The sequence below is a fragment of the Natator depressus genome, chromosome 8 (assembly GCF_965152275.1).
Source record: "Natator depressus isolate rNatDep1 chromosome 8, rNatDep2.hap1, whole genome shotgun sequence".
Taxonomy (NCBI): domain Eukaryota; kingdom Metazoa; phylum Chordata; order Testudines; family Cheloniidae; genus Natator; species Natator depressus.
In genome coordinates, this window is record NC_134241.1 from 77,029,840 (window position 1) to 77,055,654 (window position 25,815).

A 25,815-nucleotide genomic window follows, 5' to 3' on the forward strand; every position below is an offset into this window, starting at 1 on the left:
CTATTTTGCTTTTGTTCTTTCATTAATAGTTTAGAGTTGGAAGGTTGCATGTGTGATTGGTGATTATATCAGGAAGAAAGTGTTTTCCATATGCTCATTTGTGGATACTGTATGGCCCTGATCCTGATAATATTTAAATACCTGCATAACTCTCCTCCTATGAGTAGAGTTGTGCATGTACGTAAGCATTTGCAGGCTCAGGGCCAACAGAGGTATGTATTTTTGTTTCCTACTCACTGTATGTAACTGAAAGGATGTGAAAGGTATGTATCTATCACATTTTTTATAAAATCTCATGTTCCTGATAGCTAAGCAACTGGAAAAAAAATAGAAAGACACAGTTTTTGCTACTTTTTTAAAATAAAGCACAGAATACCTAAAATTGCAAAAATCTTGCAAGATTAGAATTAAATTATAATCTAGATTGTCATTTATACTCGTGTCTTACTCTACTGAGTACATGCTTTTAAAATCAGTATTTTGTCTATATACATGTACTGTAACATAGCATAAACTCATTGAAAGCAGAACAGAAATACACATAAATGCACATCTATTTTAAAGTCAATTCACTTAATTTTCAAATGTATTAACAAATTATTTAAGTCTTCCCTTATGTATTTTAAAAATCACAAACAGAACAAATTAGGATAGATTCCTACTGAGCTTTCATCTTACAATTAGTTCTATTACATTCTGATCTCAGGGCCTCACTTTCTATTTTTCTTGTGCAAAATGCAAACAGCTGTACTTACAGCTATTAATACAGCTGCTACACACCCAGCTACTATTAACACTATGGTTAAAACATTAATACCTTCACTGATACCATCATCACCAGGAACACTAGAAGGCGAGGATTCCTTTGGAGGAAGAAACAGAGCTGCTTGTGCTATATTAGACACCTCTGAGGTCTGGGAAGCATTATCAATGGCACATATTGCAAAGTATATTATGGTGCCATTTTCTATTGTGAAATTTTCTGGTTTAAACTGAAATGATTCTTTGGTGCCTGCAGGGTTAGGTACGAGACTAGAGGTATTCACAGAAGTAGCATTCTCAAAGATGTTTCTTAGGTCCAGAAGACTTTCACTCATTTTTATTATGTATCTTTCAGCTGGAAAAAGAAACATATTCAGGTAAGAATGTGTTAGTATGTGTATTACCCTATCTGTAAGTGCAAGGATAGCACAGGATTTGTAGAACAATTTTGTATTTTTATTAAATACTCCTTGGGGGAATTCTGCACCAAAAAATTAAAAATTCTGCACTCAATATTTGAAAAGTCTGCAAAATTCTGCATATTTTATTTGTCAAAATAACACAATATAATCATGCCAGTTTCAATTATTTTGGTAATTTATTTTAAAATGTCTGTCAGCAAGTATGTCTGTAACAATACAGACCAAAAAAGAAAGATTCTGGTAATTTTTTTTTGACAAATAGATTCCTTACTCAACATATTAATACAGAACTTTGTGTAATTCATTTACATTACAATACAGAACTGTATTTCCTGCACCTGGCAGAAGCAGTGTAAAGGCTTGGGGGAGTCAGGGGCAACAGAGGAGCTGAGGGAAAGGGAAGACGCCTAGGAGTGAACGTGGAGGGAGTTGGGTGGGAGAAGTTTTTTTGGGGGGGTGGGGTCGGGGGGAGTAGGATTGCTAGAAAGTTGGAAAGCCTCCTCCATACAGTCCCTGGCTGACCCCAAGCCTCTCCCATTCAGTCAGGCTCATCTACCCCGTTTCCGCACCCCCTCGCCCCATCCCCATGGGTCTCTGCAGCCCCCTTTCCCCCTCTGCAGTCCCAACACTGTCACCCCACTAGCTCCTGAGCCCATGCCCAGGTCTGTCCCCCCCCACTAGCCATTCTGAACCCGTCTCTGACCCCCCCACCCCCCAGCAGCCCTGTATGCCCCACTCTGTCCTAACCTGGCTCCATGGGCAGGGTGCTGTGACGAACTTCTACACCTGGGGGAATTCTGCAGCACTGGGCATAGAATTTTGTGTTTTCCTGCATAAAATACATTTTGCCTAAGAAGTGCTGCATTTCTTCCTTGTGCCCACTAGAGGCTGCTGTGGTGCCAGAACAGCCAGCATAAATGCAGCAGGCCGTTTTGGTGCCACAGTGGCCTCTAGTGGGCATAACATAGAACTGCAGCACTTCTTAGGCAAAATGACAGGTTTCAGAGTAGCAGCCGTGTTAGTCTGTATCTGCAAAAAGAACAGGAGTACTTTTGGCACTTTAGAGACTAAGAGACTAAGCTTATGCTCTAATAAATTTGTTAGTCTCTAAGGTGCCACAAGTACTCCTGTTCTTCTTAGGCAAAATGTTTTTTATGTGAGAAAATACAAAAGTATGTGAGACAGAGGAATTCCATGCATTCGCAGATGCACAGAATTCTCCCAGGAGTAATCCTTCTAACTGAGGTTATTCTTCCATTGCTGGCTACTCTAGCTATAAGGCTGTTTTGAGCCAGATGAGTAGTGCAAAGTAGCCACATATCAGAACCTAGGCCAGTGCTTTGGGGGTTTAATGGAGTTTTTGGTTTGTTCCCTGATGAGCTAGTTGCCAAAAGCTGTAGGCATATGTAAAAATGTTAATCTGAAGCTGCTCTCTGTGTGACTGTAGGTTGTCTATCTTAACCTCTCTGGCTTGTGTTGATGTGCACACTGTAACATAACAGAATCACGGGACCTGGTTACAACATACTTAAAATGTGTATTATAGAGGAGACCTAGCTGTGTTCCATAAATGGACTAAAGCCTTGGACTGTCCACGGTATAACTGGGTCCCCTGATTTATGTATAGTGCAGTGTAGACAGGGGCGAAGCCTTGGAAGAGTCACTGGTGAGTGTGTTTTTTATTTAATTTGTTTGCCTTTTTAAGCTAGATTGGCTGGTTGGTATAAAAGTTTTGCATTTCTGCTGTAAATGTCTCAGGGTTAGGGAATATTACATGTTTCTCAAATAGTTTTTGAAGGATTAAGGGGGACTAACGTGAAAAGCATATTGACCAGGTAATCTATTGGTTACCCTGAGGCCTGGTCTACACTAGGAAATCTAGAGAGAAAATCTAGTGGAGGCCAGGCCATAGTGATGGTGAAATTTTGCAGATGGCAAAGACGTAACTTTTGCCCTCTGCTTGGCATAGTATGTAATTTCAGATAACTGATAACAATGCATCACTTCCAGCTGACTACAACAAAACTTCCAATTTACCTTGTCCCACATCAAAGTCATTCCCGGGAGCTGTCCAAGACAAGTGAATTTTATTTTCTTCATACTGAGCCTCCAGGTCAATAATTTTACAGGGTGGGAACACATCAGTAGTTCCTCCAAGAGGAACATCCTCCACTACAAAAGAACCTCCTGATGCAACTCTGTTGAAACTTCCTAGCTTCGCTTGAATTTCATCATCACTAACTTCAGGTCTCGGGGCATTCATTTTGATTTCACCTGCCCCAAAAGAAAAAAATTGCTAATGTTATTTGAACATTACAAAACTCTAAATCATAACACACTTTCTTTTTATCTAGCATTCCTTCTCTTATTCTTAATCTTAATCTCATTTTTAATCTACTTTTTTCTTTGTCTTATTCAAACATAGTGCAAATATTAGTGCAGCTCAGACAGAAAACAAAGTGAACTTCAGGAACCTGCATCCTTGCACAAAACTAAGGCAGACCCCAAAAGCAAAACAGATTTCAAGGGCAGTTGAAAGTAGAAACAGTGCCTATTATCAGGTAGGGTGTTTAAGGTATTGAGCAGGTGTCAGTGGGAAGTGATTGTGATAAGGTAGCTTCCACCCATCTCTTCCTACGCATTGCAGGCAGCTGCAAAATTACAACCTTGTAGGCATTTCCTTACTTTTCTGGGTCTAAGTTGGACACATTTTTATGCAGACTTTTTAAATTCAGTATATTCTAAGTTTCTAGAAATACAGAAAATTCTGTCTGTGTGTGCGTATGCAAGAAAGAGAGAGAGAGAGAAAGAGGATATGAAATGCAAAAACTAATATTAATCCACCATTAAGGTTGAGAAGTCAGGCACTCAAAAGTCAAGAAATTCCAAAACTGAAGTTTTCTATTACCACATTTTTTACAGTCATGTTGCACAATTTGTCTGAGTCTTTTTGGTACTGGCAAAATAACATGAAGGTTTATATTTAAAAAGGAAAACAGGAATAGGAAATACTACTTTGTGCAAGGTAGCCAAGTGAACAGTGAGGTACAAATCTTAACTGTTGGAACTTCCTGAGGTTTTTGGGTGCCTTACAGCTCAACCTTAGAGAGTGGTCCTTACACAGTAGAGCTGCCACTCTATGTACCCAGAATCAGATTAAATGACAAAAAATCAGTTACTGTTTTCCCCCAAACCAAGTTCCATCTGCATGGCCAACTGTTCAACTATTCTCTTCAAAGTATGTCCCCAGTTACACCTGCACAATCCCACTGATGGCCACAGTGTTGTATAGATGTAAGTGAGCATGGCATTTGGCCTTCAGATTATGGGGACAATGCACAAACCAGAAAGAACACAACTTGATATTGATAGACTCACAACTAGGCTGAGTCTGCAGGGCTGGGAGTTAGAACAGCCGTGTTGCCAACCTCTAACTAGCACAAATTTCTTCTGGAGTGATTGAGACAAAAGTGTAGAATTCGACAATACTAATTTTACAAAGACACTTCAGAATAAAGCTATATTTTAACGATGAATTAATTGTATTTTTTTCACTTAATTTCCCTGGGGATTTTAGGTCAAAACAGAAATGCAAAAATAAGGGAAAGAGGAAAAAATATACTAAGTCACACCACACTTGTAACAGACTCACTGTTAAAGTATCATTAACTGAGGCTTCATTGATTGATAAGGCTTAAGCAGTACAATCTTAATAGCAGCATTCATACCTTTGGTTTCTAGAACTGAGAAACTTTAGCACACACATGCCTAATGGAAAGAGTCCTGAACAATGTGTCCAGAAAACCCAACAGAAGAACAGAAAAAATGTGGATGCATTAAACTGATAACTTTAAACTTTCATAACTTTGAAACTGAAAGATGCATATAATAAATGTTATAGTTAAAAAAGCATTTTTGTGTAGCTAAATTATCTCCCATTCACCTTTATTTTACACACACACACACACACACAGTGTTTTCTACTTCATGAATGTTCCTTACCGTTTTCTATATAGCCTGGTATATACAAGGCTCGATTCTGCCTGCGGCCAAGTCTGACAGTCTTATCTTTCCCTTGGACACGCACTTTTAAGTTGTATCTACCATTTCCCTTGAAAGATGTAAAGTACTTTGAATAGATTCCATCATTCTTGGTAATATCAGCACCTTGAGATACAAATATATCCAAACAAGGTATCTTTTGTTAAGCAAGGACATTTATTGCTGTCGAGCCTACTCTTGCTTCTATTGAAGAGTTTTGATATGGACCTAGGTGAAAACAGGATCGGTCCCATTGTGATGACATAAGCTCATTAAATATTTAACTGGAGATAACAATGTAGCATTAAAACATGTAGCTGTGTATTTACTGTTATTTTCAATAATAGCCACTAGTGTACTAGTTCTAAACGACTTAGTAATTCTCTGTAGTTCTCTGGTCTGTGGAGCCCTTCTTGGTGATGTGCAGACTAAAACTCTTTGAGATTGCAGCAATGGTGGAATGTAGGATTGTGGGGAGGAGAGAGCCTGCAGCCTGTACTACGTGGTTCAGAGAATGGAGAAGTTGGAGATCTGATCACATCTCCTCCGTAGGCACAGTAGATTTGAAAAGGAGAATAATAATCTATGTCATTCATTCTTTTGAAGGAGAAGTTTTTAACATAGCTCTGCTGCCTATATAGCATGTGACAAGCTTTAGAAACAGACTCTCACTCTCCTGTTCTGCCTCCTGCATCCCCTCTGGAGGACATACAAGTAAGTAAAATATACATAAGTTCAAACAGTGAGTATGGCTGAATCAGGCCCACAAGACCCCCTTCTGTCCCTGTGCTGGCTATTTGCATCAGGGGTAACAGCACAGGAAAGGAAGAAGGCTCTGCACAGCCACTACACACCCTCCTTCTTGGCACAGTTTCTCTCTCCTCCTTCCCAACACACCCAACGGTGTAGCTGTGCCAGCATGTCAGGGCACACATGCTGCACCACTTTAGACCCAGTGCAGTTTACTCCCATCCTGACCAGAGTCACAGTCTCCTCTCACTTGCTGCCCCTTAGTCTGTGCTCCTGGCATAGCCGTGTCTGAACCTTTAATGGTAAGCTTGGAAGTAGCATCCAGAGGCAGATTCTAAAACACATACCACAAAATGGGGATTGTAGAAATGTCTAGACAAAATGTAAGGAAACTGTGGTGAAGATGAGAAACCACCCAGCAGCATGGAAGGGTTAAAGAGAGCTCGCCCTGCCCTGTTTTACCTGCAGCCAATGTCAGGTCTGAAAAGGAGAGAAAAGGAGGGAGCCTGGCTCTGTTCGGGGCTGACTAGTGAAGAAACAGGAACTCGCTGCCTCCTTACCTGAGGGAAGGGTCACTAGGCTGCCAGCTGAGGCAGCCATCAGGAGCCAAGTACTGTCTTCCTGGCCAAGGGAGCTGGAGAAAGAGGCCTAGGAGCACGGGGCCTAAGAGGAACCCAGGGGAACAAAGCTCAGACACCTTGTGGGGGTCCTGACCCCACTAAACTTATGTCTGCCCTGCCTGGAATGATCTGGGACTGCAGATCAGGGACTGCAGCAGGATGCTGCCCAGGGTCCACAAGAGGGTGCTCCTAGAGACAAGCCACCACAGGAACTTGGACTAAAGGGGCCATGCCCCAAACTGAAGGGGAAGGAGAAGGAAGTAGCCCAGGGCTGTGGACATAGACTTTGTGCTGGGATGTCCCTTACTCAGGGATTGACTTACAGAGGGCCGTGCCTTAAAGACTGAGGCACCTCAACCACAGAAACAGGGGGCAGGAAGTCAAGTATTCCAACCAGCACTCCAACCTCCAAACCCCTGGAACAGAAACCTGTAATAAGATTACCTGAACCATCATCAAGGAGTTTGAGATCCACTACAGATCCAGTCTGTGATTCAACAGTGGCCATCACGGTTGCACCAAGAACAGGCAAAAATCCTTGACTAACTTCTGCATAAATCACCATTGGATGAGGGAAGTTGTTTGTATCCTTATTCATGTGGGCTTTCACAGTCACTGGAGGCACAGCCAAAGATGCTGCTCGAGACGTTACTATCATTGATATGACTTGAGAATCTGTGTGGTTATTTTGAATCCAGTAATACCAATCTCCCACCTGCAAATCAAATATATGAAGTATAAAAATATAAGACTTCATTAGTCTAAGGGCAGCTTTGTGTTTCCCTTAGCTAATTATTATCTTAGTTCAGGGGAGAGGCACAAAGGGCAGTTAGGGTATTGCTACAGGACCACAGCTAAGGTGATTTGGGTACCTTACTCATGATTCTTCATGGTCTCAAATGTTTGGTTTCTTTTAAATTTAACCTATATCTGAATTTTCTCAGTTTTAGTGGTGGATGTTTGAGAATGATCACGTTCTTGGAAGGATTTGAAACCTTATGTTGTTGATATGCACACTCTACTCCTGGGGGAATTCTGTGCCAAAAAAATAAAAATTCTGCACCCAATATTTGAAAATTCTGCAAAATTCTGAATATTTTTTCAAAATAACACAATAGAATCATGCCAGTTTCAATTATTTTGGTAATTTATTTTAAAATATCTGTCAGCAAGTATGCCTGTAACAATACAGACCAAAAAAGAAAGATTCTGGTAATTTTTTTTTTTTTTACAAATGGATTCCTTACTAGGCATATTAATACAGAACTTTGTGTAATTCATTTAAATTACAATACAGAACTGTATTTCCTGCACCTGTCAGAAGCAGTGCAAAGGCTTATGGCAGGGGCAACGGGGGAGCTAGCCTAGGAGTGAACGTGGAAGGAGTTGGGTCGGAGAAGTTTTTTTTGGGTGGGGGCGGGGGGGAATTGCTAGGTAATTGGGAAGCCTCCCCCATGCAGACCCTGGCTGACCCCAAGCCTTTCCCATTCAGTCAGGCTCATCTGCCCCTGTTCCCGCAAACCCCCCCGCCCAGTGGGTCTCTGCAGCCCCCTTCCCCCATCCTCAGGCTCAATGCTATCACCCACTAGCTTGTGAGCCCATGCCCCAGTCTGTCCCCCCTCCCACTAGCCATTCTGATCCCCTGTCTGTGACCCCCAGCAGCCCTATATGCCCCACTCTGTCCTAACCTGGCTCCATGGGCAGGGTGCTGGGATGAACTTCTACTCCTGCAGGAATTCTGCAGCATTGGGCATAGAATTTTGTATTTTCCTGCATAAAATACATTTTGCCTAAGAAGTGCTGCCGTTCTTCCTTATGCCCATCAGAGGCCGCTGGTGGGAAAGAGGCAGAACTGCAGCTCATCTTAGGCAAAACGTTTTTTATGCAGAAAATTTCAGAAAATACAAAATTATGCAAGACAGAGGAATTCCGTGCATCCGCAGATACACAGACTCCCCCCAGGAATAACCTTAACTTCACCTGAATTCAGTGTTTTGTTTGGGAATCTTGTATACTTGGGATGTGTATAGTGCATAATAATAAATTTGGAGGAGCACAAATGACAGTTTAGTTACCCAACTTCCATTGCAAGTCAATGAAGTTTCCCCAAGGATAAGGGGTCCATTATGGAGTTGTGTTTAACTTCCAAAAAGAGAAGGTGCATTTTAATCTATGAAAGTGTTAACATGTTTGGATAATAAAAGAGTTTAGTCTTTACCTCTGCAGTGCCTGCTACATTCAGTCGAGCTGTTCGGAGGTTTAGAACACTAACTGTGAAATCTGACGTTCTATATTCTTTTCCTTTGGGGTCTCTCAGTAAAATGTCTGGTGGAGATGTGATTCCATCCCATGTAACTACAAAGAAGGTGTCATTTCCTACAGTGCTATCTACAGTCACTGTACCATTCATCCACTGCTTAACTGCGACACTCCGAGCTGTACTTTCAAGCTGTTAGACAAACAAAATATGTTTTATGGCTCGTTAGCAGATAAACACTTAAAATACCAGTAATTTCAGAGTGATTCATTTTCCTCTTAAAGGGAAGAACAAATCAATATTTTGTCTATTCAGAGGGCACCTCGACTGGCTGGTGGACAACTGGCCCACTGCTGGAAGAGGGGATAGAGGAGCATTAATGCTGTCACAGGCCTGTTGGCACCCCCCCTGAGCAGGTCTTTGCTATTCTGTGCAGAGCTGAGGGTTGTGCAAAGGAGACAGAAGCCTCCTGCCACTGTGCCTCCACACATGGGGAACTAGCAGGAGAGTGAGGCCCACGTGGAATGATGGAATGGAGTGGAATGCATCTAGTGAAGACGCGATAAATCAACCACTGAGCACTCTCCCGTCGACTCCAGTACTCCACTGGAGCAAGAAGTGTAGGCAGAGTCGACGGGGGAGCATCAGCAGTTGACCTACCGCAGTGAAGACACCATGGTAAGTAGATCTAAGTACGTCGACTTCAGCTACATTATGCACGTAGCTGAAGTTGTGTAACTTAGCTCAATACCTCCCACCCGGCCTACAAAATAACAGGTACCTTGTGGGAGCCTGATCCCACCAAACTTATGGTTGCCCTGCCTGGAGGGACCAGGGCTGCAATAGGATGCTGCCCAGGGACCATGAAAGGGCACTAACAGAGACAAGACACCACAGGAACTTGGACTATAGGGGTCACACCCCAAACGGAAGGGGAAGCAGTAGGAAGTAGCCCAGGGCAGTGGATGTAGACTCCTTGCTGGGAGATCCCCTTCTCAGGGGTTGACATACACAGAGCCCTGAACTGGGATCCCATGGAGTGGGAGAGCTTGGGTCTCCCTACCCCTCCCTCCCTGTTTTAAAGACTGAGGCACCTCAACCAAGCAGGGACCAGAAGTCAAGCACTCCAATCATTAGGCTGCTTGGCCCTCCAAGCCCCCTGTTACAATAGTGTACATGGACTTTTAGAAAGCCTTTGACAACAGTGGTTCTGAAACACTTTTTATAGTAGGGGTGCTGAAAGCCAGCAAAACTGTAAAGCAGTGCCCCCCAAACTTTTTACCTTGTCTCTTACCCCACCTGGCACCCCGCCCCCCTCAATCCTAGAGCTGGGGCCGGGAGCAGGGCCGTGGCTCTGGGAGGGAGGGACTTGCACAGAGTAAGGGGGCCAAGGCTGGGGCCACAGCTTGGGGCAGGTGTGGAGCTCCAGGTGTGGGGCCGGCAGCTGGGACCCTGGGTGCAGGTCCGGGAGCTGAGCCCCATGTAAAACCTGTGGGTGCTGTAGCACCCCCTGCACCCTTAATTCCTGTGCCTATGTTTGACAAGGTTCCTCACCAAAGGTTCTTAAGCAAAGTAAACAGTCAAGAGATAAGAGGGAAGCTCAGCTGCACAGGATCAGGAGGGGCCTGTACAAAGCCCAGTAGCTGAGAGCAATGGGGGGAAGGGGCTGCAGAGAAGTAGTCTGCAGTCACTCCCTGGGTGAAGGGAGGTGTGTTTGGGACTATAGAGTGTAATCTACAGTTACTCCCTGGGAGGAGGGAGCTTGAGCTGGCAAACCCAGAGAACAGGAGGTGGAGCCAGAAAGGTAAGAAAGGCTCAGGGGAAAAGCAACAAGGTATAGGATAGAGCAGACCTCGGCTGCTGACCAGAGGGTCCCTGAGTTGGAACCAGGAGTAGTGGATGGGACTGAGGATCCCCTACCAGCCACTGGGGAAGTGACACAGACCCAGCAGTGGATAGCAGAGTGCCTGGGACGGTTTGCCCTGAAAGACTTTGATACCCTGGAAAAGGAGCATAGTGACCTGGCTGGAGGGCCAACTCACAAAGAGGAATCTGCAGCTCCTGGAGCGAAAGGGGCCTCAGGGTGAGAGAGGATGATGGGTGGAGAGATGGCCAGAGCAAGGCACAGCACCTGGAAGGAGCTAATCCCCAGAATGGCCAGGAGGAGGTGTCCCTTGTGGTAAGAGGACCCATCACAGTGTGTAGTAAGTGCATAAGGAAGTGTTAGTTACCCCTTCAGATAACACAAGAACCAGGTGTCACCAAATGAAATTAATATTCAGCAGGTTTAAAACAAACCTAAGGAAGTACTTCTTCACACAACATACAGTCAGCCTGTGGAACCTGTTGCCAGGGAATGTGGTGAAGGCCAAAATTATAAGTAGGTGCCAAAAAAAGTTAGGGTTCAGAGTAACAGCCATGTTAGTCTGTATTCGCAAAAAGAAAAGGAGTACTTGTGGCACCTTAGAGACTAAACAATTTATTTGAGCATAAGCTGTCGTGAGCTACAGCTTCCGATGAAGTGAGTTGTAGCTCAAGAAAGCTTATGCTCAAATAAATTGGTTAGTCTCTAAGGTGCCACAAGTACTCCTTTTCTTTTTGCAAAAAGAATTAGATAAATTCATGGAGGATAGGTCCATCAATGGCTACTTGCCAAGATTGGCAGGGATGCAACTCCATGCTGAGGGTATCACTGATCCTCTGACTGCCAGAAGCTGGGCCTGGACAACAGGGGATGGATCAGTTCATAAATTGCCCTGTTCTATTCATTCCCTCTGAAGCATCTGGGGCTGGCCGCTGTTGGAAGACAGGGTAGTGGGCTAGATGGACCATTGGTCTGACCCAGTATGGCCGTTCTTATGTTCTTAACAAGACCAGTATACAATTGCAGACAAGCTAAGTAGTCCATGACCAATTCTATGTTAGCTGCTGCGAATGATTCAGATAAAGTGCAAAACTGGGTCCATAGGTGAGTATTAACAAAGTGAAGGCTGCGTTGTTAAGTTATAAATAGCACAACCCAAGAGCTCTGGTAGAAATAGGAGGAGGAGAAAACTCAGTACTACTAGCCGCAATTATTTTGAAGAAATTGTTGCTGAGTTGAGATAGATCATGAAAAGTGCCAGAAAAGCTGGGAATCAAAATGCTATCTATTGTTTAGAAGAGAAGTAATTGGGGTATTTTCCTCTTTATTGATAATAGTATTAAGTAAGATGCTCTGGAAGACAAAATGACTTGTTTACAGCATTCCATTCAGGAGTGGCTGAATGTTCTGCAGTATTTCTGCCTACCTCTGTCTATAAGTCCTTTTGCATTAGCTAATCGTGAGAAATTTTAATTTTCTTTGTTTCACTGGCTGTTTCATTTCATTGCAAATAAAACAGACCACAGAAATTCCCACAGCCATTTCCAAATATCAATTTATAATTCAATTTTAAGATCAGTCACTGGCAGTGCAATAGTTAAGATTACTGACTACTAAAATTACTCTAATTGTTCAGTAACTGATTAATAATGTGAAAAAAACCAAAGGTTTGAATCTCAGACCTGAATAGACTGTTCAGAAATATTTCCACTTCCTGATGAAATTCCACTGAATGCATCAATTAGGCCATTGGAATCAACGGTATCTGTGGCATAAAACTTTAAGCCTCCTGAAATGTGATGGTTAAAATAATCAGAATAGTCATTTACTGTAAAACAGTAGGTCTTTGTTATGTGCCTTATGGTAGTTGGCTGTTGCTATAAGCACAGTGTTCGTTTCATAAATTAAATCTTGTTCCTTTATTATCCTTTATTCATGGGGCAGTGCAGGGAGGAACCACTGGGTGATGGGGAATCAATTAATACAAACACCTAAAACAGGTGTTAATACAAACACCTAAAACAAAAAGCTAGTCTGACCTGGGAAATGATCCCATCTGTTCACATTTTAACTCCACCTAGCTTGGTCACATCTAGCACTTCATCCAGCACACTGTGCTGACTCACTTAAAGACTGTTCTTGGTAAGTCTGGACTTTGAGCCATGCAGTACCTGTAAAGTGTAATTCCGTTTTGAAAGACGCCTCTGTAAAAATAACATTGTAGCATTCCATAATTATTGCTTCTCAATGACTCAGATCAAATCTGCTTAGTTTACCAGTATAACGTTTGGGCCTCTTTCATATGTGCTGAGCACCCATAACTCCAATGGGAATTTCTGGTGCTCAGTGTCTTTGGAAATCTGGCATTTGTTTCAAACAGGTGAGCCCTGTCCACTGAGACTGGGCTCTGAAAGACCATCTGGGTTCTTTCTGGCTCACACATCAATCACTAGCACTGAAGATTCTGTGAAAAGCTTGTTCTCTCACAGCCATGTTGGCTATACAGTGCTAACAAGAGTAAAAAGCAGTACAATCTTCTTTAAGTCCCTGAAGCAAGCAGATGTGATTCTGAATACACAAAAGGAGCATCTCTGACTAAGAAGGTGCAATTTATACATAGTCACTATTTTGAGTAAACTTACACTGTAAATCAACACATGGAATTCCCATTGGTAGGTGCCCTGTACTGCAGCATCACCCAGCACTCATTTGGCTTTCCTTAAAATGGCTGAAGTTAAAAGTAACAGTGCAGCTTCCACTCAAAGCAGAGCTGACTGAGTCTCCTGATCACTAATGTAGTGACAGTGGTTACAGACTCTTCAGCGAGAGCCCTCCAGCTGTGATGATTTGTGAGGGGGTAATTATTTCACTATTAAGTTTACACCACTGCCAAGTAAACATCAGAAATACAATGTTAATCATTTCAACACTGAGCTTATCTTTTTGTTTAGAAAAACATCCTGCAGTAATATCATTATCAAACCTTGCTATGCCACTAATGATAACCTATAAGTAATGTAGACTAGACAACTAGTAGTGTACTAGACAGCCTGGACCCAACCTTCTCGGGCCCACTATAGTGGGAAGTCTGGAACACTAATTGGAATAGGTGTGGTATGCCCGTACAAGAGAAGGTGCAGGGCACTATACCACACAAGGGGCAGTGGGACAGATGGATCATTGACACCTTCCACCTTGATACCTGGCCCTATCAGGAAGTGTCGCCATATATCCTATGCTTTTCCAGGGATACCTGGGCAGGAGGATTCCCAAAAGAAAAAGAAAGGGGTGGAGTGTTAGAATATAGATATTCAGGCTTGCCTGCAAAGGTCTATACTTTAAGAATTTAGGTGTATTTTTATCACTTAGCTAGTTATAGAGGTATAAAATCAAAGAATCAAAATCACAAGTCCGCCTGTGTATGGGCCTTCTCTCACTAGGATAGTCTGAGGCCTGGTTCTTAAGCTAAGGCCTTTGTCTAAGCAGCAGGGGCAGCCATAAACTGGGACGCGAGCGGTCACATTCTCACATCCCAAACCAGTCACACTGAAATAAGGTGGTATTGGGTTGTTAGGAAGACTATCCTGACCTGATAGTTCCCATCACCACCAGATAGAGAAACAGATCTTAAGATGGTTAAAGAAAACTTAGTTTGCTAGCATCCTGTCTGGCAATAAATCACTTATTAATGGTTGTGGTTGTGAAACCCTCATTTCTGTATTGTTTTATCTTGATGGCCCCCACTTTTTTTTATTGTTAATCTGTCTGGTTCGCTAATTGTTTCTGTCTGTATAATGAATTTTGCTAGGTGTAAGTTAAAGAGGGTAGTGGGATATAATTGGTGAGACAATTATGTTACAATATGTTAGGATTGGTTAGTTAAATTTCAGTAAAATGATTGGTTAAGGTATAGCTGTGAATATTCCTATATAAACTGGGGTAAAACAGGAAGTGGAAGGGAAATTGTAATCATGCTTGCTAAGGCAAGGGGAATGGGAACAGGGAATGGGGAACAGGGACACAGGCAAGGCTCTGTGGCATCAGAACTGGGAAGGGGGACACTGGGGAACAGACTCTATTGGCATGTAAGCAGTGTCAGGATGAGCTCCACCCTGACATCTGGTGGTGAGGTGTGGCAAGTTGTGGAAAAAAACTTCAGGGGCCGATCTCATTTGCATAGGCATACCCACCCCACCTAGACTGAGGCCATAGCTGCCCAAATGGTCACTTTGGCTGCTGTGGGATCCCCAGTGTCTCTGTTATTGGGGCAGGAAGAATAAATTGTTATTACCCTGATTATGGGAACTGTGCTTGGCCTTTTGTTATGATGGAGGGACTCACCATCAACTAAGTAGCACTCACTAGGCAAGGGTCATGGGTTCCAAAACTCTGTGAGTTGAGAAAGGTTGGGGACAAGTATTAATACTTGGTGGTATGGGCCTCTTGGTGAGGGCCTTATATGCTAATTGCACTTCCTCCTCTTTCCACTGTGGAATATCAGAGCTAATTTTGATTTCATTAGGAGTCTAGTTACAAGCTGCTGCACTCACTTTGGGCTAATGGTGCACCAGCACTGAGGCTCCCCTACTACAAGCTGAATTCACCTAAGAGCTGAAATCACTGAGCGTTGTGTTAAGTAGTGGGGGAGCCTGAAGATATATTGTGGAGCAGTTTGCGGGATGGCTGGAGTGCCTTGTGGACAGGCTGGTGGAGCAGTTCGTAGGACGGCGGGAGCTGCTGGTGGGACGCGGAGCAGTTTGTGGACCGGCTGGTGGAGCAGTTCGTGGGACGGCGGGAGCTGCTGGCGGGCCGCTGAGCTGAGTGAAGGAGTTCGTGGGGCGGCTGGCGGGGCGGAGCGGAGCGGAGCGAAGGCCTATGGAGCTGTGGGGCGGTCAGCTTCAGATCATGTAAGGTGCCTCTTACCCCTGTCCCATCTCCTCCCAGGTTGGGAGGTAAATCTCTGCAGATAAACTTTCGAACTCTGGGGCTGCCCTGACCAGGGACAGAGACTTTTGGGTCATTGGACTTTTGGGACTTTGGGTGATTTGGGGTTGCTCGACTCAAGAACCAAAGGGAAAGGGGCATGCCCCAATTTGCTTGGGGTGGGGGTTTTTTTTTTTGCTCATGGGTTGTGTTATGAATCCTGTTGGTGGTGTTTCCCCAACATAATGCCACATTGTTTCTCTCTGTTATTAAAAGGCTTTTAGCTACACTCAGACTATGTGCTTGCGAGAGGGGAAGTATTGCCTCTTGGAGGCGCCCAGCGGGGGTGGTATATATTTGTCCCAGGTCACTGGGTGGGGGCTCGAGCTGGTTTGCATTGTGTTATTGGAATGGATCCCCTAGCTATTGAACCCGGCCCTTGTTGCTGCCAACTCTGACGGGCAGAAGAGTTACAGGCATATAGAGATAAGCCTGACTGGTGTGAAGGGCTTCAAAATATGCTTGCTTGTAAACTAACCCCAATAAACATCACATTGTCTGCACTTCAGACTTCTGGTCTTTTGCTGCTTGCTGTCTGTGTGACAAGAACCAGGGAAGTGGGAGGGAGAAGGGAAAGCACGCTAACACTATTTAGCAGGGTGTTACCAGGTTACAGTTTTTTTTAAAGCAAGGACAGGTAAACATAAACAATTGCTCCCAATATTGTTGTGTTTACTTAGGTGAAAATAAGCATTCTGTAAATACGACTGGAATTAGGTGAATAAGTTTACTTTCTTTTCATATTACAAGTTGTAAACCACTCTATTTTTACATTTCATGCTTCATGTATGCAAGCCAAAAAAAGGGTTAGTTTAGAAAGTTACTCACCTGTCACGTCTGAAAATTGTTCTAGTTCTGGAGCAGCATTTGGCCCCAAAGCAATGGTGTGAATGATTGAGCCACTGTTTTCTACCTCCGTAAGGCAATTGCTCATACATGTATCCTCTCCATCTGTCAGCAGTACAATTTCAGAACCATAGAGATTAGTGTATTTTTGTTTAATCACCTGAATTGAAAGGAGAATTTCAGGTGTTAGCAATAGGACTTTGTTGTAAATCAGAGGTGGGCAAACTACAGCCTGCGGGCCCGTCCTGCCCGGCTCCTGAGCTCCCAGCCGGGGAGGCTAGCCCCGGCCCCTCCCCTGCTGTCCCCTCTCCCCTGCAGCGCTCTGGGTGGCGGGGCTGTGCGCTGATGCAGGGCAGCACAGCAGCCTATCTGGCTCTGGCCGGGTGACGCGGCTGCCAGACATGCTGCTCTGAGGGGCATGGTAAGGGGGCCGGGGCGGGACGTTCCAGGGATCAGTCAGGGGACAGGAAACGGGGCGGTTGGATAGGTGTGGGAGTCCTGGGGGGCCCGTCGGGGGCAGTTGAATGGGGCAGAGGTTCTGTGGGGAGGGGGTGGTCAGGGGACGGGGAACGGGGGTATTGGTGGGAGTCCCGGGGGCCAGTCATGGGGCAGGGGTGTGGATAGGGGTCGGGGCAGTCAGGGGACAGGGAGCAGGGGGGGTTGGATGGGTGGGGAGCTCTGAGGGGGCGGATAGGGGACAGGGGACAGGCTGTTTGGGGAGGCATAGCCTTCCCTACCCAGCCCTCCATACAGTTTTGCAACCCCGATGTGGCCTTCGGGCCAAAAAGTTTGCCCACCCCTGTTGTAAATGTTAGCTGCCCTAGCACATCTAGTGTCTACGTCAAGGGAAATGGTTATCAGTTGTAAGGCAAAATCCTTTCCTTACAAGTGTGAATTGTGCTGCAAGTGGAGATTGTGTTATGTGGCAATGGCTGAATTGAAAGTGTCTGAATTATCCTGCCTGTACAGAGCAGGATGGTTTGTTCAGGGGAGAGGTGTCTAAGGGTAGCATATTCCTTACATCTCTTCCAAGAAGTTGTAATGTGTGCCCTCACTCCAGGTCCTGCTGCCAATGACAGCATATCCACAGTGCATTTTCCAGAAGCCCTGAACATGTCCCTTAAGGCTATGGAAAGCTACCTTGAACACGGTTCTGTTCTGGTTAGTGACTTGAAAAATCACAGCATAAGATGGTTCCATTTTTATTTAACCACATTTCAGAATGAAACCATGCTGAAACCATAGAATGATAGATTAGGGTTGGAAGAGACCTCATGAAGTCATCTAGTCCAATCCCCTGCTCAAAGCTGGACCAACTCAAACTAAATCATCCCAGTCAGGGCTTTGTCAAGCTGGGTCTTAAAAACCTATAAGGATGGAGATTCTACCACCTCTCTAGGTAACCCATTCCAGTGTTTCACCACTCTCCTAGTGAAATAGTTTTTCCTAATATCCAACCTAGAATTCCCCCACTGCAACTTGAGACCATTGCTTCTTGTTCTGTCATCTGCCACCACTGAGAACAGCCTAGCTCCATCCTCTTTGGAACCCCCCTTCCGGTAGTTGAAGGCTGCTATCAAATCTCCCCTCACTCTTGTCTTCTGCAGACTAAATAAGCCCAGTTCCCTCAGCCTCTCCTCATAAGTGATGTGTCCCAGCCCCTTAATCATTTTCATTGCACTCCGCTGCACTCTCTCCAATTTGTCCACAACCCTTCTGTAGTGGTGGGACCAAAATTGGACGCAATACTCCAGGTGTGGCCTCACCAGTGCCGAATAGAGGGGAATAATCACATCCCTCGATCTGCTGGCAATGCTCCTACTAACACAGGCCAATATGCCATTGGCCTTCTTGGCAACAAGGGCACACTGCTGACTCATATCCAGCTTCTCGTCCACTATAATCTCCAGGTCCTTTTCTGCAGAACTGCTGGTAAGCCAGTCGGTCCCCAGCCTGTAGCAGTTCAGAGGATTCTTCCTTCCTAAGTGCAGGACTCTGCACTTGTCCTTGGTGAACCTCATCAGATTTCTTTTGGCCCAATCCTCCAATTTGTCTAGGTCACTCTGGACCCTAACCCTACCCTCCACTGTATCTACCTCTTTCCCCCCAGCTTAGTGTCATCCGTGAACTAACCAATGCTAAAATAAACAAAATGTGGAATTTCTTGTAAGACTTTATATGATTTTGATCTTCTGCAAGATGCCTTGAGATTCCTGCAAAGCATTCTTGTAAGATTGTTTCAATGCAGTCTTAATTTTTTTGTAGTATAAACATGGCAGGGTCTTGTTAATTTCTTAGGCCCTGATGTTGCTTTAGTTGAACTGAATAGATTGAGCTTCCTAAGTCTCTCACTATAAAGCACATTTTCTAAACCTTTAGTTGTTCTTGTGGCTCTCTTCTGAACCCCTTCCAGTTTCCCTACATCCTTTCTGAAGTGTAGACACCAGAACCAGTCCCAGTATTCCAGTAATGGTGTCAGTACTGCTGTACACAGAGGTGAAATCACCTCCCTACTTCTACTCACTATTCTCCTCCTTATACATCCTAGGAATGGATCACATTAGCTCTCTTGGCTATATCACTGCACTCAAAGCTTATGTTCAGCTGGATATCCACCATGATCCCTAATTCCATTTCAGTGTCACTGCATTCCAGGACACATTCCCCCTAATGTTCTCCTTCACCTCAAATCCTTTGCGTACTCCTTCGCAGATGTTAGTTCCTCCACCAGCTGATGTAGGCAGGTATTTGATAAGATTCTGGCGTACATTCTCACTAACTATTTGTTGTAGATTAATTTTAATTTGTGCTGTGGACTGGAATGTGATCATTCCAACCCAGGAACCCATTTCAACAATCTGTAGCAGGAATATCTCCGCAGATTGGTAGAGACGATTAATGCGGTTATTCTGCAGGTGAAGAAAGGACGTTCTTAGAATGGTCAAGGCTTTTCAGAAGAGACAGCAAAAAGCAAGAATACAGCAATTACTAATATTGTTCAGTTTGTACAAATAAATTGAAATGTACCTGACATGGAGTAGATGAGAGATTTGGATGGAAAATATGGGTAAGTTTTCTAATTTTCCAATATCTGAGTACCCCAAAGTACCCCATATATCACCCCGGCATATTCTTTTCAAACCAGTGGAGATGTGTGCCATGTCTGGCTATCATGAAAGAGTAGCTGCATACTGAAAAGGAGTACTTGTGGCACCTTAGAGACTAACCAATTTATTTGAGCATAAGCTTTCGTGAGCTACAGCTCACTTCATCGGATGTAGCTCACGAAAGCTTATGCTCAAATAAATTGGTTAGTCTCTAAGGTGCCACAAGTACTCCTTTTCTTTTTGCGAATACAGACTAACATGGCTGTTACTCTGAAACCTATCTGCATACTGAAACCTCCAGGAGATATATAACAGTGTGAACCAAACAGCTTTCTAATAATGTGATCGCATGGTCACAAATCAGATTGTGTCACATAATTTGTTTAGGTAAAATGGCTGCAGCCTCAGAGAACAGCACTCAACCTACCTATGCATTAGGATAGCCCCTCTATTTCACAGGCACCTGGCACTTGGAAAATTTGTTAATTTTAGTGAAAGAATTTATTTTAAATGTAAATATTTGAACAGATTGCTGAAAACCAGCTGAGAAAGTTTACCCTTGGAAGATTTTCTTTCTCTATTAAAACTAGCTGTCATTATTCTTGATCTTTTTAAGGATTCTCATCCTTTCCTATATTAAGGTTAGGAGATGGACAATTGCTGTATTTTTATCTCTGGAAATCTAGGTGCACATCTTAGTTAACGAGTTTGCCTCTTAATAGCTTTGGGGTGAATTTGATGCTAACGAGAGTAAAATACTCATAGCACCAGTTTACAAAAGCTTTTCCAGACTGCTCCTTTACTGCACCTCCACAGCTGCTATTCCAATCTGAAATCTCTCCAGAGGAAGGAATGCCAGCTGCGTCAAAAATATTGACTGTGTGATGAGGACAGGTAATCATTAGAGAACACCACACTCATTTCACTTGTGATCCAGATTTTGCAGTATTATCTCTAGGTTGGTACATTTACATCCTGGGCCTCTCAGTCCCCAGTTGGGTGATTTCATAGCATGTGTCAGGCATGACAGACATTTATCACATCATAACATCACTAGATAATTTGTGGAAACTGTTGATCTTTGCTAAAGATCAGTCCCAGAAATAGAATTGTACTGGTATGGCATGTTAGGAAGAGCAATATAGGGGAAGCGTACACAGGGTATATCTGCACTGTACATGTTTTCAGCCAGTGTTTAGTGCTTTACTTTCAAGAGCACTGAATTCCATGCTGCTCAACTGTAGTTCATCACAAGATGCACCACTTACTTGCTATCCATATCTTTCTTTGTCATAAATTAAATGAAGTCCTTATCTGATATTGACAAATACTGAACCACAAAACTTAAATCATATAAAACATTATATAGTACCCTGTAGGCCAAAGAAGTAGCCAGATGCTATTTTAATCACCCTTCTGTACATTTTGGTTGAATTCATTATTATAGATCTTCATCAAATATATTAAGAGACCTTTTCAATCTGCGTTAGCTTCATAAATTATCTTTCTGAGAGAGAATATAAATCCCATGCACCATCCTTGGCAAATTCCATACCATATGCCAAGGATTTTTCTAATAGACTTTATCAAAACATCATCATTTGACTCCTCAGTGGAGTTGTGTTGATTGTTGAACTGAAGACCCAAAATATTTTTTTAAATAAAGCTATATTAATACACTTATAATAATATATGTGGAATTCATGTCAGTATAGTACAGTTTTAACCTGCATGAGTTGGGAGTACTAATGTTATTCCTTTTTGGTGAAATTTTGAGTGACTAGGCAGGTCATTCCAAAGAAGCGTTGATAAAACCTTTCTACCACACGAAAATATATTCAGTATTACAGGAAAAAGTATTCTTGAATGTTTTAGAGAGGTTTCATTTTTTTTATTTTGAGACTATTTTTTACCCCTGCACCTGTAAAGCCAGGTGCCTTTGTTATCATTATTCAATCCATACAGGGCTCATAAAGACTTCTAAAAATTATATTTTTTCCAGATATAAATATACTACAATTTTAAAGCAAGATGTCTGGGGCCTCCCTAGGGCATAAAAGGGTGTTGTGCTCCCCACAGGGATGCTGAGGATCTTCTCTTCCCAGAGATATACTGGTGGGAAGATCCTATTTCCAGGCCTGAACGTCTGTGAGATAACACACTTGAAAGTTGTAACGTTTTTGAGAATAGACGTTGTCACTGGCTCAGGATCCAATGTTTGAAACTAACAAATTAGGGATGAAGAAATTCTGTATATTGGGGAAAGAATACAACATAGGTTGATATAAAAATAGCTCTTGGAAGCTGGGGAGTGGTTTGGAATGTAAGAATAAAACCTGGGGAGATGGATTTATGGGCAGAAGACAGCTGAAGCTTGTAAAGGTACAGGATAAATAAACTGCAAAAATGTGACAAACTTATCACATGACTCTCACTTCTACTGTTATATGATATTTATACATATGAACACATAGCTTATTCAGGGAGGTTATATTGGATTTACTGTAAGAATGATAAATTCAGAAACAGATTAAGAGTCTCTTTAAGGACTCATGTCACCTACAGGGACCTCTCCAAGATGATAATTAGGCTAAATAGCACAAGTTTTAATTAAAAAAAAGTCTCACTCTGGTTAATCCAGCATCACCTTATGACAACCCAAATTCTTGACTCATTAGGATGAATGATTGAGGGAAAGTATTTCATTTTTATTTTGCTATACACAGTGACTTTCATATTTATTTTGAAAATAATTTGTGAGTCACATAGCACAAAACTTGCATGTATGATATATTTTCTGTTTTGGGGAACTACAGTAGTTCTGACATTCTGGAGCTGAAGTTAAAAAAAGAGCAGTAGTTATATTTTGTAAGGAAAGAGAGACTAAGTCTGGCATATCATTTTTAGCAATTTGAGTTTCCTTTTAGCAATCCCTAAATATGTATAATGGAAAAATAATGGCATCCGATTTTCTAAAATAATAAACATGCTTTCTGAAATATTGACTAAAGAAAATATTTGTGTGGGTGTGTATGTATGTATGTATATATATATAGACACATACATACACACACCACATTGTTTTATAACTGCCTAACTATTTCTAAGCAGTTCTGCTAAAAAAGAAAGAAACTTATATATGTTTGTTCTTACTTGAGCCATACTCCCAGAAACATCCAGTACAAGACAGACTATTCTGTCTTTGGTCTGCAGCAATGAGAAGGAGGTCTCATATGGAGGGCTTGTGCTATTTATTGGAGAGGTGTTCCTGAAGTCAGGAGAGTTCATAATTATTTCCCAGGTGCTGTGGTAGTTACACATTTTGTTCTGCATATTTGTAGCCTTTTCATTATGAGTACTTTGATCACAGAACTCAACCACCTTAAAATAAAGCCAATTGGAAGAGAAGAAAAATTATTGAAAAAAGCAAGTATACACATGTAGTAGCAAATCCCAGTATACTATTGTTCCATTGCTCATGACAACCACACATACAGAAATTCTCTGCCCACTCTAAAGGCTACAGAGAATATAATCTTTCTATGTCCTGTACCCTGGATGAAGTCAAAGAAGCATGTTCCCAAAGAACCTGTCTCAGGGTTTACACTGTGCATAGCACTGCAGCTCAAGTGGACATACCCACATTAGCTTTAGTCCAGCTAGTGCGGCTACAGATAGCAGGGAAGATTTGGCTGCATGGGCTTCAGCATGTCTGTACAAGCTCACCCAGAACCCTGGATATATACTCAGATTGCTAGCCTGCACGGTGTCCATGCCATTATGTCTTCGCTGCTATTTTTAGCCGCACAAGCTATATTAAAGTTAGCACAGAGATGCCTACCTGAGCTTCAGTCATACTTCCGATTGCGGTGTAGACACACGGTGTGTCTACTTACCCAGTGTTGTGAGGATGCCCAGGCAGTGCAGACCTTATCAATAAAGTTCACAGATATGTAGTTACAATGGCGTCCCAGTGCTTTGATACATAAGGATCTCAACTCACCTGGGACACAACACACTCTGCCAGTGGAAAATCATGCAGGAATGGAAAAGTTTTTTCAAAACAAAAACTCTCTGATCTTCTTGACTGTCAGGAGTACTTTTAAAGAGGATGAACAGCTCACTGCCCCCTTACTAGTCTTAGCAGAGCAAAATTTATGTCACATAATATTTTCAAAGCTCCAGAAGTAAGGTGCTGAGTGCCTCTAGCAAGTTGCTGAGCACACTCAGTTTCCATTTATTTTAGTGGTGTTGAAAATGCTTAGCACTTCACAGGAGGCTTGTCACAATGTTATAACAGAAAATGCCTCCTGTCTGGGTAACTTTTTATTTTTACCTGATCCAAAAAGGAGCAAAATTAGCCACAGTCTCTGGGTATTTCCATATACCTGTGATGGGACAGATAAGCCCCACACTGGCAATGAAAGGGTTAATGAGAGCCTGTGGACCCAGTTGGCCCAACCCCACTACACCAACAGCAAATATCAGGCAAGGAGAGGGAAGCTAAAAATAAACTTAGGTAAACTCAGGGCTCCCCAGGAAGGAAAGCAGAGGGGAAGTTTTTTGGACAGAGTGATACGTGGAAAGAGGCTTGGATCTGTGAGTAAAGAAAATACCCCTTATCTGATTCCTGCTATCTTCAGATTAACAGGACATTGTGTATATTGTTTGTAAATAAACAGGAAACATCAAAGAAATACTTTATTACATATCAGTTTCTCTTAATGGAAACAACATACAAGACCCCAAATATTGGCTACCCAACTGGGTCAAAAAAGCAGTAACAATACTTACAGAAGGGAGGCTTTGCATGTACATTATAGATGCTGGGGCATTTTGTATTTTATTTGGTACGAATTTACATCCAGCTTCATACAGCTTTGTCTGCTCATCATATTTGCATTCTTTTGTCGTGCTTTGGACTATGTATTTACCTGTGACACTAGCTGAACACCTAAAGGGGAGGTAAGATAGTAAGAGACTTCGCTAACAAGCCACATATAATCAAAATAATAATCTAAATAATAATCTGTTATTTATTATTTGAATCATGAAAGGCCCAAAGCCTCCAGTCATCATTGGGATTGTATTGTACTAGCCATTGCTCAAACACAAATTTAGACATTATCTCTGCTCCCAAAGAGTTTACAATCTAATTTAGAAATGGTCAGAATAATAAAATACTGGTAGACTTTTTTTCCCGAGGCATCCTCAAGTAACTATGTATAGGTTGTGAATCAAACACCATCTCTGTGAGGAGAAACAATATGAGTGATGAGTGCCTCCACTATTCCATCAATATACCTCAATCCAGACTTGAAGAATGTGCTCCAGAGGTGAACTGCTACTACATTCTCCATGCCCATTCAATCATTGTCTCTGTGACAGAGATCTAGGAGCCTAGAGCTGACCCAACACTGGTCACTAAGTTACTAGCTATTCCCCGCCTGGAGTGGACTTAACTGAGGGCAAGTCTACACTACAGCACTATACTGGAGCAGCTGCACCGCTGTAGCTGCACTGCTGTGGCATGTCTGGTGACGATGGGCTATGCTAAGGGAGAGCGCTCTCCCATCAGCATAATTACTCTCACCTCGGTGAGAAGTGGAAGGTATGTAAGCAGGAGAGCATCTCCTGTCAACATAGCACCAGTGAGGAGAGCACGAGGCTTGCATCGCTTGTTGGGAGGGGGGCTTTCTTGACTTAGGCTGTAGTGTAGACCTGTCCTGAGAGATGAGTGCTTAATGTTCTAATTAGGCATAGGGCTGATGTGCTAATGAGAGCAATCAACCCATCAGCTGGGAGCAGTTAAGAGGCAGGAAGGAAGTGCAAGAGGTAAGATGCCAGGAGATACAGGGGCACATGATGAGGAGATCTTTCCCTCTGCCACCCCAGAGAGTGGGCTGTGGGGAAGTTTACGTACACTGGTATGTTTCAGAGTAACAGCCGTGTTAGTCTGTATTCGTAAAAAGAAAAGGAGTACTTGTGGCACCTTAGAGACTAACCAGTTTATTTGAGCATGAGCTTTCGTGAGCTACAGCTCACTTCATCGGCATCCGATGAAGTGAGCTGTAGCTCACGAAAGCTCATGCTCAAATAAACTGGTTAGTCTCTAAGGTGCCACAAGTACACTGGTATGTTACTGCCCAAGGCTGTACTGATG

General features: G+C 43.0%; 1 protein-coding gene across 1 annotated transcript in view; it reads right to left on the minus strand.

The window, feature by feature from the left end:
• Positions 1-710: 710 nt before the first annotated feature.
• LOC141992907 (calcium-activated chloride channel regulator 1-like) overlaps positions 711-25,815 on the minus strand; it is a 35,118-nt gene continuing 10,013 nt past the window's right edge. Inside the window, exons 5-14 of the mRNA XM_074962242.1 lie at positions 24,447-24,606; positions 22,806-23,033; positions 19,230-19,454; positions 16,528-16,705; positions 12,399-12,505; positions 8,814-9,044; positions 7,040-7,310; positions 5,187-5,351; positions 3,222-3,458; positions 711-1,117 (exon numbers count right to left, since the gene is read on the minus strand). Of these exons, the coding sequence (XP_074818343.1) occupies positions 711-1,117; positions 3,222-3,458; positions 5,187-5,351; positions 7,040-7,310; positions 8,814-9,044; positions 12,399-12,505; positions 16,528-16,705; positions 19,230-19,454; positions 22,806-23,033; positions 24,447-24,606 (2,209 nt within the window). The remainder of the gene's footprint in view (positions 1,118-3,221; positions 3,459-5,186; positions 5,352-7,039; positions 7,311-8,813; positions 9,045-12,398; positions 12,506-16,527; positions 16,706-19,229; positions 19,455-22,805; positions 23,034-24,446; positions 24,607-25,815) is intronic.